Genomic DNA, 18,098 nt, shown 5'->3' with positions numbered 1-18,098 from the left:
AGACAAGAGGAAGACGACGGAAAAAGATATATGAGAAAAGCAGTGGGAGTTGTCCTTTGGGTCCCTTTTCATATTTTTAGAGACTTGGGATAGAAAATGAGATTCTTTTAAAGATCTGTTGTGCCTGATTGTGCTGTGCCTATTTAAACTCTGCTCTGGACCTAAAGCACATGGATGACAGCTCCGTTAGGGGTCCTATCTAGATCACATACGTATACATTTACACGACCTTGGGCAAGTCACTGAGCCTCCCGGCCTCATTTTTTTCACTTACTGTAAGGGATAACCATAGCGCCCACTACACAAGTGGTGGTTAGGATTAAATAATTAATGCCAGTTGTTTAAACCGGGCCCTGAAACATACAGACTGGAAGTCACTATTATTATCACCTCTAATTCCTAAAGCCTCGGTTCTCTGATCCATCTGTTTGCTGATCGCCCCCACCCCGCAGCCCGCTAGGTTCGGCACACTCGGCGCAGTCCAGCCCCACCTCCTGCTTGCTGGCTGCCTGCCTGAGGTTTTACTTGCTCTCAGTCAGCCAGTCTCCTGATCCTCGCCCTTCTGCCCCAGCAACCCACCAATCCCAGGTCCTCATCTTCCTCTCATCACCATACATCCCTTGCTTTCCAACCCCCGTGGAGAACCGCGCTCTGCATGCATGCCATTCACTGTAGCTCCCCCCCCTGCATCCCTACCTGCAGTCCTCCTCCCAACAGTTCCCCACCCACCCCTACACGGGCCATCACGAGAGTCTCCTAAAAAACTCACTTTCACTCCATCCATCCCCAGCTCAAAAATCTAACAATGGCTGCCTGCTGCCACCAGGATAAAACCCAGCCTCCTTGGTGCACCTTCCAAGGCCCACCCCATCTGGACCTCACTGCATCTTCTAACTCCCCACACCTGCCGTATCCTAACCCTCTGTCCGGCCACTGGACTCCTCTGTCCGTGAGATCTGTTTTGGTCGCTACCAACCCACTGCCTTTACTCCTGTTCTTCCTGCTTCAAGTCCTTTTCCTGACCCACACCTGCCCCTGCCAAGCCACACCCCTGCTTCAAGGTCAGTGCCAGCCTCACTTCCTCTAAGAGGCTCTCCCTGACTGCCCGTGACGGCTGAGCACATTCAGCTTATGAGCACTGTTTTCCCAAGGAAATCAACTCCTTTTTTTCCAAATTCTAGTTGGTTAACATACAGTGTAATATTGGGTTCAGGAGTAGAATTCAGTGATTTATCACTTACATACGACACCCAGTGCTCATCCCAACGAGTGCCCTCCTTAATGCCTGTCACCCATTTAGCCCACCCCCCACCTCCCTCCCCTCCAGCAGCCCTCAGTTTGTTCTCTATCCTTAAGAGTCTCTTATGGTTCGTTTCCCACTCTCTCCCCCCCCCCCATATAGTTATTAACAAGATCAGCTCCTTAAAGGCTCTGTGTCCCATACCTCTGGATCTTTACACAGGGCTTAGCATAAAGTCTACCCATAGTAGGTACTCAAGCAACATCTGCTCATTTAGTGATGAATTATAGTACTTTTCCTTTTTTCTCGGACAGCAAAGGAAGTTAGACATGTCATTCTGCTCAAGGGATTTTTTTTGAAGGCCTACTATATTCTGAGCCCTGTGCAGGTTGTTTGGGTAAGGAGGGGACCAAGAGATGAATGACATAGGCCTTGTGCAGAAGGACCTGAAATCATGAAGGAGTCTTATTCCAGGCTTTACAAGTGCCAGAGCCCCCTGAGATTGTATCAAAATTTCCCAGATGTGTGCCTGTGTGCACTGTTCTAGAGAGAAGGCTCACTGCTTTCATTAGCTGCTCAAATGGGTTTTGATCATCCTAGAGCACAAGGGTCACTGCTCTAAGGGAAGAGTAACATAACCAATCTTCACAGCAGTGCATGAGTAAGCGCTCAACGGAGACAAAGCTTTGAGCTGAGTTTCACTGTCAAGGGGACAGAAGAGAAAACCTTCATGGAAGAGAAGGGAGTTAAGCTGCACTCAACAGGAGGAATTCCAGGAGGAAGAGAAGGGGAGAAGGGCATTGGAGGCAGAGGGTATGGCCTGAGCCAAGGCCTGGAGGCATGGGAGTGTGTGGTGTCTTTGGGGAGAGTGTCTTTGTGGTGTCTGTGGTCTGATGTGACTGGGGCATGGTGTGTGGAAGCCCCAGATGGTTGTAAGGGGATCTCTGCTGCTTGCCCCATGTAGTGGCTTCTTCAGGCTTGGGCTCACGCACAGAGAGGCTGAAGGAGAACCCAGTCACTCCTCCCTCCACTGGGGGGCCAGGGTGCGTGATAAGCCAGCTACCAAGAGAAGTCAGGGACACCTGTTCTAATGGGGTACCGCAAGGAAGCTTCTAGATGCTTCTTTGTATGGAGACTGCAAAGCTGGCAGGCCCAAGTAGGCTCTGGATGTGGGGCTGTCTTCCTCTAGATATTTCGTGATCAGTTGGGGGAGGAGGGCAGAGGTGGAGAAGCCAAGAGAGTAAAGGAGGTCTTCCGAGGCCAAAACACAAATCTGGATCTGCTCTGCATGGGACAGTTTTCACAACATCCAAACAGTGGATCCTCCAGGGGGCCCCCCCGCCCCGGGTCCTGAGAGAGGAAAGAGAAAGAGATTGGAGGCCCAGCCCTGCAGTCAGGGCATCTGGGCACCATCTGGCTGGCTGTAGACAGACCTGACTGGAAGGCGTCCAGTATGCCAGGGCCCCACCCCTCTTCCGGGGTGTGGTTCAGGCTTTCTCTCTTCCAACATGCCAGCCTCACTCCTCTCTCAGGACTTTGGTGCTTGCTTAGAACCTTTGTCCCCTTCTGCTCCCATGGCTGGCTCCTTCTCATAGTCAAATTTCATCACATATGTTCCTTCCAGGTCCAGGGGAAGCTTTTAGTCTAAAATAGCTGCCTCTACACCCCCACCCAGATTAATGTATAGGGATCCCTGAACTCAGCTTCCCAGACAGCAAATTCATGCCAGCGCGCTTCCAGAAAATGCCTTCCCCAGCTGTCTGGCTCACTTTGGCCTGAGTCTTGAGTCAACTTTTCTGCTCCTCACAGGTGACCTAAGGGGGGGAGGAGGTACCCAAGGGCCTGGAGGCCTTTGTCAGCCAGGAGGATTGTGTCTGAGGAGCCTGTGCTGCCCCGGAGATGGGTCAGGCACCTGCCATGGTGCCACCCACTGTAACAGGACTGGGCTCCAGCGCTGCTGTGTCCAGTGGACTCTCCTGGGCATCTCCACTCTGTTCCTGGTCTCCCTCTGTGCTGGTACCTTCCCTGGCCTCCTACCTGACGACTGTCTTGAGGGGGGATACCTTACAGAAGAGTAACAGTCACAGAGGCCCCAGGGGCCCCCAGAAAAGTCCTTGATAGATCGTATTCCCAGCCATTCCCAGCAATCGCCTCTCTGTCCAGGATAATCAAATGGGGGGGGGGGTCCCACAGGAATAAGTAGTGCTTTCAGAACTGAAGGAGAAAAGAATTCCAAAGTCATAATGACTTTTCTGGGTTTTAATCAGGGCAGGAAGTTTCTGGGAAGCAAATGGTTAGGAGGCAGGCATGGCAGTGAACACACGTACGCTTGGAAGATCTCACTGGCCGTGTATGAATGTACGTGTGTGTAAGTGTGGAGGGCACGTGCTGTGGACACATATGCCTTTTGTACGGTAGCTGACATTTGGGGAACAGAGATTCAGGCACCTTGCTCTCTCTCTGGCCAAGAGGCCCATGGCCCTTCCTTGTCTAAAGATTGCACCAGGCATTTCCTGCTCTGGGCTTTCATGCCCGAGTTAATTAAAATGAGTTAACATACGTAAAATGCTCAGTGCCTGGCAGTGACGAGGGGCTCAGTAAATGACAGCCCTTCCTATTACCACTGTGGCTGTTATTATTAAAACTAGCAGAGCTCTGTTTCCACCTTGGCCGATTCTGATGATGTGAATAGGTATGTGCTGGATGCCTGGTTTCTTGGGGTGCCACCCCCACTGTGTTCATTCCTGTATCCCCGGCAGCCAGCACAGTGCCTGGCCCGCTAGAAGCCATCAGTTCATACTTAATGGAAATAAGACCAGCACTAGTGGTGCCCCTCTTTCCACAGGCCCTGGCTACTACGGCTGGAACCAAAGCTGGTCCCCCAGGTGGCAGGTGGGAAGAGCTCCCTCTGCAGAACGAGCTGCTGGACCGGGCCTCCTGGGGGAGCAGTGGATGGGGCCTCCAGCTTCTCTCGGACATACCCTCCATCAACAACTCCCTGGTGGAGGAGGAGCCCAAGCCAGAGCTGGGCTCACTATGCCCCTTGGAATTAGAATGTTGCGCATAAAATATTGACTTTTACATTTAAAGCTATCTTTTACAGATTCCTCATCAGACCCAAAGGCAAGCATAGTTTTCCTCTGTGAGGGAGATGATTTTTTTTTAGCAAAGACAGGATATGCATACAAGGCACAACTGAATCACACACTAATCAGAGATTAATTCTCTCTAAAGGCTCCAATGCGGGGCCCAGGCGCTCAAAGACCTCCCCATCTGCTCCGCTTCTCTGCCCTCCAGGACAGAAGGAAAGGGTTGCTGGGATTCACAGTCCCACCGGGGGACAAAGAGCCACTTCTGGATAGAATTCTCTAAGGCTGTTTTTCCTTCCTTTCCTCTCTGTTTTATTTAGCTTTGCCAAGCATAGCTGTATATGCTTCAGTCTTACAGTTAATGCAAATGTTTGCAAATAAGAGGCTTTTATACACTTATTCCATTCACCACTTATCAGACACCTGGGAACTCAACTGAAAAACAGTCCCTTGTATGTAACTGTTGAATCACTAAATTGTACACCTGAAATGAATATTAACAGTGTATGTTAACTCACTGGAATTTAAAGAAAAACTTAGGGGAAAAAAAAAAAGAGTAACAGTCCCTGTTCTAGGATATCAACTTCCTGCAGGAAGGAGAGCCCCTTAGGTCCTCAGACTCACCTGGGAGAGGCAGACAACACATTCCCTGGTGTAAAGGAGGAAAGAGAGTCAAATTCAAACAGCCACACCCCGCTCCCAAGAAGGCAAGGAACGCTCTCCTTGGAGGGAGATGGCGCTCTGGAAGTGCTCGTTTGGTTTGAGAAATACCTCTGTTCAAGTTAACTGCCCAAGAGCAAGTACCTGCACAATGCTGTGGGAGTCCCAATTTGGGATGTCACCAGCCCTTTGTCATATGCAAAATAAACCCCGACATTTTGTGACTGTTGTCGTTGGCGACTTTGCTTTGGAGGTGTGCCCATCACCTACGCCCGTTTGACTCTATTTGCGAGGCTGACTGGTGCGCTGGCTTAGGCTGGCGACTAGCCTTCTCTGTCACAGACAGGAGTCTCTTCTGGTTCCTGTAAGGTAGCCAGCATTATAAAGACGACAGGCCCTCTGCTTACTGTGCCTGTGGGCTCAGAAGCCTACCTTTCTCTCCTTGTCACCATATTCAATGCCCAAAGTGTCCATGGCCCGGACGATGGCTGCCAGGGACTGGATGGTGTTGCTGTAGACAACGGGCTTGTACTGCTTCACATCTTCTCCAGAGAAGCCGTCTTCGTGGATGATCCTAGGGAAAAAGCACACACACCACACCGGATGAGTGCACTGTCCTCACGTGGCACCAAGAGCACCAGGCGTGTGAAGCCTCTGGGGCCAACCTCCCGGCTGGGCTGCCCGAGGGCTGGGTCCAACCTGATGCCGAATTCCTGAGCTGAAGGAAGAATCAACCTGAATTACTGAAAATTCAGCAAAAAACCAGAATAGTGGCAAAAAGAAATGTAGCCTTTTTACGCTCGTTATATAGAGTGAGAGAAATATCAGTTGGCAAGGTGCTGATTATACTTGAAAGTGCTTTGAAAAGGAGGGGCACACAGTAAGCATTCAATAAATGTTGGCCGTTAGTATTTTTAAGTAAAGCTCAGGGTCTTAACCTGAATTTCCACTTAGAATTATATTGATGAAGTTGCCTGCGGAGCTCCTGGGTGGCTCAGTTGGTTAAGCATTCGCCTTCTGTTCAGATCATGATCCTGGGGTCCGCGGGGAGCCTGCTTCTCCCTCTCCTTACTCACTCTCTCAAATAAACAAATAAAATCTTTAAAAAAGAAGACCCCCACAAGAAGCCTGCAAATGAATAACAACTTTTCTTTTGCAGAAAACTCACAGTGCTTGAAGAGGCCTCCTTTAAAATGGACCATCTTCATCGTTGACCACAGAAGACCCTACAGAAGGAGGGTGCCTACTCTCCTGTCCTTGGCTGGGATTTGACTACCATGTCACCCTTATTCTGGTGGCTGTGAACAATGACACAGAGGACACAAAGATGATATCACAGTTCCCAGAGGCCACGTGGCACTCTTGGCCCTCCTGTTCTCAGGTTCCTCTGAGGTCAGGGGAAAGGCCAGATGTGCCCTAATGTCCCTTCTCCCTTGAGACAGTAGTCACTAAACACATGCTTGCTGCTGACGAGGTTCCAGAGAGGAGAGAAGGCTGGGCAGAGGTGATAAAACCAAAACTTGGCAAGAATTCTCTTCTGGTTGACGTAATTAAGGAGTGAAGGGGTTCCAAAGACTAACATCAGAGAGTAGCCACCACCTCCCCCAAGAAAATCATGCAAACTCCTCACGGGTCACATTTTTTCAGTTCAGGATCGAATACTACTTACAGTATGTACATACATCAGTCTAAGAGCTGAGGCTTCTCTTCCACCCCACCACAGCACCTTTCCATCCCTTCATTACCTTCAGTACCGAAGGAAATCGCTCACAATTCTTTTTTTTAAAAAACAGTTTTACTGAGATATAATTCACATACCATACAATCCACTCAAAGTGTGCAAGTCAATGTTTTTTAGTCCATTCACGAGTTTGGATAATGATCACTACAGTCTAATTTTAGAACATTTTGTCCCCCAGCCCCCCTGGAAGAAACTCTACCTATTAGTAGTCACCCCCCCCCCCCATGCCCAGTAAGCAACCACTAATCTATATCGTATTTCTATAGACTTGCCTACTCTGGACATATCATATGAGTGGAATCATACAATATCCAGTCTTTCATAACTAACTTCTTTCACCTAGCACCATGTTTTCAAGATTCATCATGTTATAGCATTTTTCAGTACTCCATTTCTTTTTATTGTCCAATTATATTCCATTGTATGGATATACCGCATTTTATTTATCAACCACCAGTTGATGAACACCAACAATTCTTGTTGTAAAATTTGAGTTGATACTGGGTGGTGAGTCTTTATCTTGGGTTTCTCCAAGAAGCAGATCAGAATGACCCTTCTAACTTTTCAGGGACTTCATTAACCCTAAATCCATTTCTGTACAAGTTTCTAGAGGGAGGATACACCCAGTCTGGATCATTGGTGTGCTACCCCGCAGGGATCTTAAAGGAAATTGCTAGCTCCCGCTTTAAATAACTAGAAAATTGGAGAAAATATATGAAACAAGCAGTTTCAGACACAGTACAGTACTGTGATCCTGGAGACAAGGGAAACAAATATGGTGAGTCCTGTGATTGCCATGGCTTTCCACCTGGAGGCATTTAGCAGCCCTCAATGCATGGAGGGAGAGCCCAAGCAGAACACAGCAGTCTTACTGAGCTGATGAGGTAAAGATCAAAGTTCAAGAAGGTTGAGGGAACTGGGATTCTGGGGGCAAAGCACCAGAGAGAAAACTACAGACAGAGAGGAAGCTCCCCATGCATGAATAGGCATCTCCTTGAGTCTTGGGCTGAATAGGGTGGGACCGCATGAGCTCAGCAAGGGGCATCAGGGAGCTTATAAGCTGAACACTTCCCAAAGCTCACCCAAGCCTGGGAGATGTGCAAGTTCTGACCAGGCAGAGTAGAGAGCCCTTGTTGAATGCTGATGACACTCAGCAGAGACTCCAGGAGGCTCATGCCATAGTAGTAGGGTTAAACTGGCCCTAGAGTAAAATCCACTTTAGACCCGCCCTGACAAAGCTCACATATTAGATTCAAAAACACCAAGCTGACTCACAAGTACCTTCACTGCCTGATGGAATAAAGTCCAACACTCTTTAGATGAGGACGACAAAATCAGACACTTAACAATATAATATTTTTAATATTCAGCATCCAATACCAAGTTTCTGGCTATGCAAAGGAGCAAAGTGTGACCCACAAGCAGGAGAAAAATCAGTCAACAGAAGCAGACTCAGAAGTGACAGAGATGATGGAATTAACAGCAGGACTTTAAAAACACCTACTCAAAATATTTTCAAGAAATTAAAGGAAAACAAGGACCTAATGAGTAGAGAAATGGAAGACATAAAGAAGAACAGAATGGGACAGCAAGAGATGAAAATACAGTATCTAAGATAAAAATTTCACCATATGGGATTAACTCTTAGAAGATTAGTGACCTTGAATAATAAGCAATGGAAACTATCCACACTGAAGCAAAGAGAGGAAAAAGGCTAAAAAAAGGTATTGTGATATTTGTAACACACGTAAAACCAAAACTTATGCAACAAAGCACAAAGGATGGGAGGGATAAAATGGAAATATACTGTTGAAAAATTCACATACATGAAGCACTTAACAGTGAACATGGTAATTTAAGACATATAGTGTAAATTTTAGACAACTTCAAAGCTATGTAAAAAAGCCCGCTGTTACCCAGGCTCCATGACGAGACTCCCCTCCGAGGGTGGGACCTGCTGGGTGATCTGAGAGGGGCAGCTGGGATCTGTGAGTCCCCATGATACTCTGTCCAAAGAAGCCAGTGCAGTGAGTTTCTCATTCCTCATTCTGGACCAGCGGCCTTACCACTCTCCTGGGAATACTCTCTAGACCCTTGGCTGCCTTCAGGATTTGCCCCCACTAGGGACGGAACTATAATCTTTCACACCCATTAGTATCAGTCATTACAGCACCTAATAAGGCAGGGAGGGTAGGTTTTTATTATACCTATTTGACAGAAGAGGAAGTGAGCCTGAGAGATTAAGTAATTGGCCTAATGGAGTAGCGCACGGGTCCTCCAGTACACTGCACTCTTCTCCCCCATCTCAGCCCTCGGGCTGGACTGGGTAGAAAACCACCTGGAAAGTCTCAGGCTGGTGCCGGGGGTGGCCTAAGATAAAGAAGCTTCAGGGGAGGCTTGCAGAAATGATGCAATAAGGGGAAAACTTGCTCTAGTCATGATTATTAGTTCCATTACTTGTTCAAACAGGCTTATATTAGCTTAAAATTGGGCTTCCAGTTTCACGGTAGAATTTTATATTGGCCTCTCCCATGTAGTAAGTATACTGGCTTTACTACTAAGTAAGAAAAGTTGGACCATATAAAACATCACCAAAAAAATAAAATAAAATAAAATAATAAAATAAAATAAAATAAAATAAAATAAAATAAAATAAAATAAAATAAAAAGATACTGTTGGTAATCCCACCGCTCAGGGGAAAACACTGATGTTTTTAGTGTCTGTCCTTCCAGTATTGCTTTCATGCCACCTTCCTCATCTTCTTTCCCCCCCAGCAGTGATTTGAGGCATATATCCTTACAAGTATCACTTAAGGCCCCTTTATTTTCTATTTCCCCATGTCGTCCAGGGAGGCAGAGTAGAGCAGTGGGAGGCTGACTCCTTGGGCTCAGGAGCCAGACAGATGCAGGCAACCCCAGCTCTACCACTGATGAGCTGGGTGTCATTGGTAAAGGATTTAACCCCTCAGGTCTTGGGTTTCTCGAACTCTGCGAGGAACAGTTGTGAGGAATAACTGCAGAGTGCCTCTCATATCGTAAGTATGTAATAAATGGCAGCCACGAGTAGTAATACCCACATTCTAAAGTCAAACCCCCCAAACAGAATTTCCTTCATTGGTAGAAAGAAACAAAACAGTAACAGCAGTGGCTGTCGGAGGGTTTGCTCTCTGCCTTAAGTGCTTTACTGTACTCTCTCATTTAATCTTCAGAATAATCCTAGGAGATAAAAACTATTATCACCTCTTTACGACGAGAGAACTGAAGCTCAGAGAGATTAAGCCACTTACCTGACGTCACACAGCTGGTAAGTTTCAGAACGGCACTGGAGACCCTACTCATGACCGGCAGACAGATGCTGGGAGGCAGAGCTGCTTCTGCCCTAGATCCCTCTCTCCAGGCTCCCGGAGGACCCAGAGATCTCACAAAGTATCAGAACATGTCCTACGATATCAGCCCAAGGAGTGTGGGTCAGGGTTATTTTTATTTATTTTTTAAGTAGGCTCCATTCCCAACGTGGGGCTTGAACTCACGACCCTGAGATTGAGAGTCACAAGCTCTACCGGCTAAGCTAGCCAGGCGCCCCTGGTCAGGGGTTAGAGAGGCAGCCCAGGGGAGTCTGGGCACTTGTGACGGCTCAGGTCTGAGCCCTGGAGGAGATAACACCAGGATTTGGAAAGCAGGAGTGAGGCTGCATGCGACAGCTTAGCCACAGTGAGTGGCATTTCTGGCACCACGCTTCAATAGCCCTATAAACTGAGAGTCGAATCAAGTCCCAGAGACATCATTTGAGCCACTGCATCCAGTCATACCTGAAGCTAATCCTATCTCTATGCTTTTGAGTGACAGGAGCCCAATAATGCCCTCTTATTTTCGCATAAGCTAATTTGGCTTGGGTTTCTGTCACTTACAACTAATAAGAGTCGTGACTAAAACATGCTTTGCACCTTGAGAACCACAAGAATCAGAGATCATCTCCTGCTAGACTCGTTTATTAGTTTTCCGTCTTTACCACCAACCAGCCTGTCCGCCCCTGGAGGTCAGGTACCGTACATCCCACCCATCCCACATCCTCTTCTCCGTGGTAGCTGGCACCGGGCTGGGCTCTGGACAGTGCTCAGAGAAAGTGGGACGGCACTACGTGAGCCAGGAGTAGACAGATGCACGAGCCCCACCCCTCTCCAAGTTGCTCAGTAACGGAGGCGGGTGTGTGTGTGTGTGTGTGTGTGTGTGTGTGTGTGTGTGTGTGAGTGTTGGGGTGGGGTGGGAATCCACCAGATTCCTTATGCTTGCAGAGCCAGGGTGGCAAAGGGAAGCCAAGCTAGATGCTGCAATGGCACCCACCCCAAACTCTGGGACTCTGAAGGGTGCACCAAGCTACCAAATTAGAAGAAACATGGGGAGCAAGCAAGGGCTGACTCTGCAGCCCTGTGTTTGACTTTGGACAGGAGCCACCAGCTGGACTCGGGAAACCTGGCAACGCAACTGAGGGAGGAGATCTCAAGTGGAAATGCGGAGAGGGAGGGAGGGTGGCATCCAAGCCCCGCCCCGCCCCCCAGCAGGTCTGAGATTTCTGGGCAGAGGCAAACAAGGAGGGACCCCCAGCCCCCCCGCCTCGCCTCTTCGTCTTTGGGGCCTTGGGGACCTTGCAGGAGGCCTGCACTTGGGCTTTGCTGTCTGCTTCCCCCTCTCAGTGCGGGACTGCACGCCGCTGTCGTGAGACTCCCGGGCACACTGGCCTTATATGGTCACAGAACCACAGGCTCGGGAGCTGGAAGGGACCACAGAGGATCGCCTGGCCCAGCAGCCACTCTCCCTCTTTGAATCACGGATGCTTCTGAGATTGTGACAAATGCACCAACACACAGTTTTACTCCCAGTTTCTGGAGGCTCAGGAACTTAAGGGCCCTAAGTTGCTGGAACACACAATTTCTCACGCCATCCCCAGGCTGGACTAAATGCCCCTCCTCTGCTTGCCTTCCTCCTGCACTGGGGCTGTCTCTCTGTTCTCCATCATAGTCCTATTAGGGATCTAGGTGAAAGCGGTGTTTTTGGAGCCAGACTCGAGCTGTGGGACTGAGTAATTTCTTTAAGTGCTTCGTGCTTTGGCTCCCTCAGCTTTCCATGGAGGTGGGCCTGGTAATACCAACTCTCCTCTCCAGTCGTGCTATGCAAAGACAAGTGCCGGGCATGGTAAGCACTCAATCGGTCCTGCTGTTATTCTTATTGCTTTTGTTGTTGTATTTGGTGAGTGGGGCAGGGGGTTGGGGGCAAGTGCAGTTGGCTGGCTGTCCTGAGTGTCTGTCTTCTTGAGGAAAAGATGTAACCCGGGGCCACAGGGCAGGACGGCCAGGAGGTCACGGGAGGACCACTGCCTGCCAGGAGGAGGAAGCCACAGCCACAGCAAGGAAGATGGGGCTGGAGAGGGGGTGTTCTCGGAACTGGAGCAGGCAATCAGCTCATTTACCTAACGAACATCACCGGAGCAGCCGCGGGCCGAAGAGCTGAATTTCCTGATTTGGGGGCTGCTTAGTGATATAAAATGTGTTTCTGGTCACAGCCGGGGATTCATAGGCTGACTGTCTAGGTCAGGGTCAGTGCTGAGTGTCTCACTTGTGTGACCACTGACGGAGATGCGGTCAGCCATGGGGATATGCCCTGGAGCCACACCCCTGCCTCGCAGTGGTGGGGAAGGACCTCCCCGGATGCACAGAACACGTTTTGAATCCAACAATGAACAGTGAGGTGCCAGGGAATTAATGACTCACACGCCAGCCGTTAGGGGCTCCACAGAACCCATCAGACAGCATGGCGCCTGGTCAGGACCGCAACATGAAAACCCCAGTGAGAGTATAATGTGCGTCCTGTGCAGCCACTTTTATAAAACCACGTTTGTGTGTGATGGTGTTGGTAGGAGGACGGAGGATGGGGTGCGGAGGGAGTAGGAGGGAGAGGGGGAGGATGCTTAACAACATAACATCAATAATCACTTTTGGGCGGTGGCATTCAGTGACTTTTTCCCTCTTTTCTTTACATGTTTGTTTTGTTTCATTAAAAAGTGTGCGTTTGTTATTTGAAAGAACAACGCATACTTTTCAGTGGGAGACAGACACTTCGTGCTTAGCAGGGGGACCATTGTGGCCAGGAGAGAGGACTAGAGTAAAAAGGGGGAGAGTCGTTAAAGTCATTAATCAAGAGGAACTTCCTGACATGTTTCACTTGGGTTCAGCTTGATGTAAGATCTTATCAGACTTTGAAGCCCGTGAGGCCTGGTCCCTGCCTCCCTGGGGCCCTCCTTCTGGACGATAAGGTGAGTGTTGAGAACACGAAAGCTAACGACATAAAGTGGAATCTGCCAAGGGCCAACTGAAGGGTTTGTGGGTCAGACGCTTTGGCTGCCACCCAACAGCCATTTCCTTCTCACCACGGTGAGGGCCTCTCCTGGCCTCCCTTGCAGCTAAGAGTGACCGTGTGATTCAGTTCAAGTTAAGACTGAAGGGGAGTTGGCTAGAAATGCCTCTGAAAAATGGTTTTCTTTCTTGGTCCAAAGAGAGAGGTTTTTGAAAACAGCTTTCCTGCCTCCCTACTCCACTGCTCCCCTGACTCTGGCTGTCCCTCCACCGGCCATTCCCTGGTTCCTTGCCTGAATATGTGATTGTGTGAGAAAGTGAATACTGGCGCCATGGCAGCCATATTGGGACCGTGAGGTTAAATGCCACCACACGGAGGTGGCACATCAAAGGGGTAAGGGGTCTCCCAGTGATGCTGCTGAGCTGCTGAATCAACCCTGGGGCCATCTGATAACAGAGGACATGCTCCTACCATGATGCCCTCTGCCTGGGACAGGGAAATGGTCCTCCTTGGAGCCAACATAGAAATAGTAATTTTCCAGGTGGGAACCACTGACTTAGAGAGAAAAGACTAGCCTACAGGCAGATGGTTAGCTTGTGGCACAGCAGGGACAGAATTCCCAGAGGCCTTTCCATTGTGCCACAGGCCTCTGAATTCCCTTAGTGCTCCCCTGAGGTGGGGGACTGGTGGGTGACAGCAGAGGAGAAAAGCATCTATCAATGGCAAAGCAGAAATATTTTTTTCCCTTTCTGTCTTAAAATCTCTAGTTCCCAATAATTTGGAGGCTTCTTTGAGAGTATTCTGTAAGCATCTCTGTTCATTCATTCACTCATTATGCACTTTTCACACACTGTTTGGGTAGCCACTACCAGGCACTGTGTCAGGTGCTGGGGATCCAAGAGTGAACCAGCAGACACAATGCAGCTTGAATTCTACTGCGGAAGGTAGATACTGAACAAGCAATTTCACGAATGATTAATTAAATTATAATTGGAGCAAATGCCACCAAGAAGAAAATAGCAGCGGCAAGAGCTGCAAGAGGAGGACCTACAGCACAGGCTTGGGAGCAGCATGGACGGCCACGCACGAGCTGACTGCCCAGACAGGGAGAGAGACAGGGCTCCAGAGAGGGGACCGGCACATGCCAAAGTGGCACTCTCCACGCCGTCTCTGCGTGTCTTCCAGAGCACGCCCCCTTCCCGGCAGGCACATGGGGTGCTGGGGAAATGTGTGCCGAGGAAACAGAAGGCACTTCCTGGGCTGACAGGTGGGACTGGAAGCCAGAGATCCCAGTCGGGAGGGCTGCCCTGGATCTGGCGAGGGCAGAGGTCTGATGCTTCCTCCCGAGGGAGGGTTCCACCCAACCTCCCGGAAAACGTGTAACAGCAAGCTAACCCAGTGTGGGCAACGTCACCAACACCGGCCAGCCTGAGAGTGCTGGCAGGGCAGCAGATCTGCTTGAGGGGAGGCACCCAAGGACAACAGGCGGAGAGAGGGCCCTGTTGAAGGCCCTGCCTCTCCTCTTCCCTGTGGAAGCTCCCACCGACTCTTCCTGTATTTACTTACACTTGACAGAGGGTCAAAGTGTCCTGCCCAGTGGAGAGCCCCTGGCCCCTGATTCTGTGGATGCCGCCAAGAGTGAGGACTAAGCAGGGCAGTCAACAGTGGTCCAGAAGGTACTGTATGAGCAGGGCCAGGGGTGGAGGGGAGGTGGGTGTTTCCAGCCCCACAGCAGCCCCAGTTCCCTAGAGGACTGACTTCCTTCCTTCCTTCCTTCCTTCCTTCCTTCCTTCCTTCCTTCCTTCCTTCCTTCCTTTCCTTTTCCTTCCTTCCTTCCTTCCTTCCTTCCTTCCTTCCTTCCTTCCTCTTTCCTTCCTTCCTTTCACAAATATAGAATGAGCACCTGTTAGGAGCTGGACATACCCTGACTCTCCTATTCGCTAACAGTTAGACTGTGGGCAGGTTGTCATCCTCTGTGGGCCCAGGTCTCCATGCTGTCAAACGGGGATAATGACTCTGTCCCTCCCAGGGCTGTCAGCAGTATTAAAGAATATGTGGGGAGGACCTGGCACACAGTCAGGCCCATTAATTGCCAATTGCTGGTAGTATTTAAAAGTCACAGACCAGGATGCCTGGATGGCTCACTCAGTTAAGTGTCTGCCTTCGGCTCAGGTCATGATCCGAGCCCCACATTAGGCTCCATGCTCAGTGGGGAGCCTGCTTCTCCCTCTCCCAATGCCTGACACTTCCCCTGCTTGTGTGCTCCCTCTCTCTCTCTCTTTGTCTCTTGCACATAAATAAATAAAAGCTTTAAAAAAAGGTATAAAAGTCACAGACCAATCAGTGTCAAAGCAGGACTAAACTTTTAGTCTTGTCTCCAGGTCATGGGTCCCCCACCTACCCAGGGCAGGAGTGTCTTGACCTAAATGAATGAGGTGTTGGGGGGCGGGGGGACAGAGGATATCCATGTTCTGAATGACTGGCTCATAGACCACTGGCTGGGCAGAGGTAAGATGTGTGTGTTTACAAGGTAACTATGCTGAGACCCTGATTTCTGATTTCCCAGAGTTCCAAGAGAGCAGAGGCAGTGGGACCTGGAGGCACTCTGATGGGAGGTCAGAAGCTTCACTCTGGTCTAAGCTTCCTTGGCTGGCAGAGCCAGAGCTATCCTGAAGGGGATGGCTCCCTCTTTCTCTCATCCACAGAACTGACTACTACATGTCAGGTGCTGTTCATACAGGCAGTGATGAACAGGACAGACATAGCCCTTGACTTCAAAGGACTCACCGTGTAGCTGGGGAAGACAGAAAATAAAGAACTAAATGAATAAATATTATAGAGTGATGAACACAAGAAGGGTAGGTGATGGGGGTTGGGGTGCAGAGTTAGGAGCCAGGAAAGGAGGTGGCGTGTGAAACTGAGGCCTGAATGATGAGGACTAAACATTGCATATATGTGAGGAAGAATATTTCAAAGAGAGAGAACAACAAGTGCAAAGGCCCTGGGGCACCCTGTGTATTAGGAGAATAGTGAGGAGCCAGTGGGGCTGGAATGGAATAAGTAACAGGGAGAGTAAGGGAATGAGGTCAGAGAGGGCAGCGGGGAGCTGATCACGTAGGGTTATTGTATGACTTATATTTTTTCATAATATGCATTAAAACAAACTGCCACCTATTAAAATAAAAAAATGTGTCCCCCATAAACCATTGTGACTTCTGCCATTGGTTCTGCTCTAAGTGTGGATCACTTCTAAATGGCAGCTCTCCCTCCTCCTTCCCTGACTTCTCCAGCTCTGACTGAAAGGCCTGTTGTTGGAACACTTAAGGATTCCAACTTACACAGCTAAGCAAAAAAGAAGGGAAAAAAAAATCAGCCATCATCCCAGCACCTGGAGGGAAGCACCATCCACGTTAGTGTATGTTTTAGTCCTATTATCTGAGAGCCTGCGTGTGTGCTGCCTTTCCTGAAGCAGAATCACACAGCATGCCTCTGTATCACCCAGGAGTTGTCACTGGCTGCTTGGTGTCCCAGCATCTGAGTGGGGCCTGAGTCATTCAGCTGTGCCCCTATCAGTGGACACTCGGGCTGCTCGTGGATGGGAGCTCGTCCCAGCTTCAAAGTCAGCTGCTGGGGAGGCTGCCTGACCATGAGCACATGTCTCCTAATAAAGGCAGAAAGCTACAAAACCTGGATGGGACAAGCCAGAGGCTGGGTGACCCCTGGCCTGGGCTCGAGGGAAGCGTGTGAGCACAAATGGGATCTTTCAGCTATTTGAAAGGAAGAGAAGAAAGATCCAACTTAAAATCCAGCTATTTTATGGTGGGATGAAGTTGCATGGTTTGAGAAAAGTTATTTAAAAAGATAGATAAGATCCCTTACTAATTAAGACTATATTTAAAACTTGATATTCTAAGAATAACATAGAATAGAAGGGTCTTTGAAATAATAGTATTAAACCAATCAGTCCCCCGGGGAAATGACTGGTACAAAACAAGGGATATGTCCTGTTGACAGTGACTTGCAGAAATCTGTTATAAAGATGCCATTTTTAATAAGGGGTAACTCGGGCCAGAAGCAATGATGTCAGCTGCCAATTGTCACCAGACGGAGCCAGGGGCGAGGCCAGGACTTGTTGTGATTCCAGGACAGAGCCTCTGCTGCCATTATCTGGAAAACAGCGTGGACCTTGGCCTTTCCCAAGACTCTCAGTGCCGGGGGGTGAGGGGCCACATGCCAGCTCTCATTCCAGGAGGGTGATGCTCGGAGCACTGCCTTCAGAGCTCTGCCCCTGTTTCGCTTCATGGCTGCGTGGCTGGTCTGAATCCTGGGCCCCTGGCCTTGGATTAGAGACACACATCATGTCTTGGACTTGGAGACAGAAGACCCAGGTTCTTACACAGCGTGGCTACGAACAAGCATCACGACCCCAGGTTGAGTGGGCAAAAGAAGTCCCCGGAGAGCTGGGGAGTCTGGCCCACCCCTCTTTGGTCAGCGTCATCACCTTGGCCCCGGGGCTCCACCTTGGTGTTAGAGGCGCGCCCTCCTACGAGGATACCCTTGGCCTCCTAACCCACACCAGTGTTTTCAGGAAATGCCCCATTTACTGTAACGGCTTAGACCCCAGTTTAGTTACTCAGGAGACCTGGGGCCTGGCTTTGGCTCTACCACGGACCAGCTACAGTGAACTTAGACATGTCCTATTATGTGTTGCCCCGGCTTTGGACTTGGGTTGTGTCAATTCTCTGTTGTGACCCTGCTTCACTCAGGTTAACCCAGTTCCACGGTCATTTCTCTGTCTTTGCCAAATGTAGTCTTTTTGAATCTAACAGCTCATAAAACATGGGTGCAAAAAATTGAAGGGGCTCTTGATGGACAAAAGATTGAACAGCGCTGAAATAGAGACCTGCATACCTTGCTAAATTCACGTTCTGCTCAAATGCCACCTCCTCAGACCACTCTGGCTAAAAAAGCCTGCTCCCTCTATCATTCCCTGTCTTTCACCTGCCTTCTTTTCCTTTAT

The 18,098-nt window shown here is 49.4% G+C and overlaps 1 protein-coding gene across 2 annotated transcripts in view; it reads right to left on the bottom strand.

The window, feature by feature from the left end:
• Positions 1–18,098, bottom strand: part of GNAO1 (G protein subunit alpha o1) — a 165,101-nt gene that overhangs the window by 74,685 nt on the left and 72,318 nt on the right. For both annotated transcript variants that reach the window (XM_045806821.2, XM_045806822.2), the window contains exon 3: positions 5,422–5,563. In XM_045806821.2, coding sequence (XP_045662777.1) covers positions 5,422–5,563 — 142 coding nt within the window. The remainder of the gene's footprint in view (positions 1–5,421; positions 5,564–18,098) is intronic.

This window comes from Ursus americanus, chromosome 21 (genome assembly GCF_024610735.1).
Source record: "Ursus americanus isolate L20-20 chromosome 21, mUrsAme1.1.p, whole genome shotgun sequence".
Lineage (NCBI taxonomy): Eukaryota > Metazoa > Chordata > Mammalia > Carnivora > Ursidae > Ursus > Ursus americanus.
Note: the sequence above shows the minus strand (reverse complement) of the source record. Positions and strands in the feature narration are given on the sequence as shown.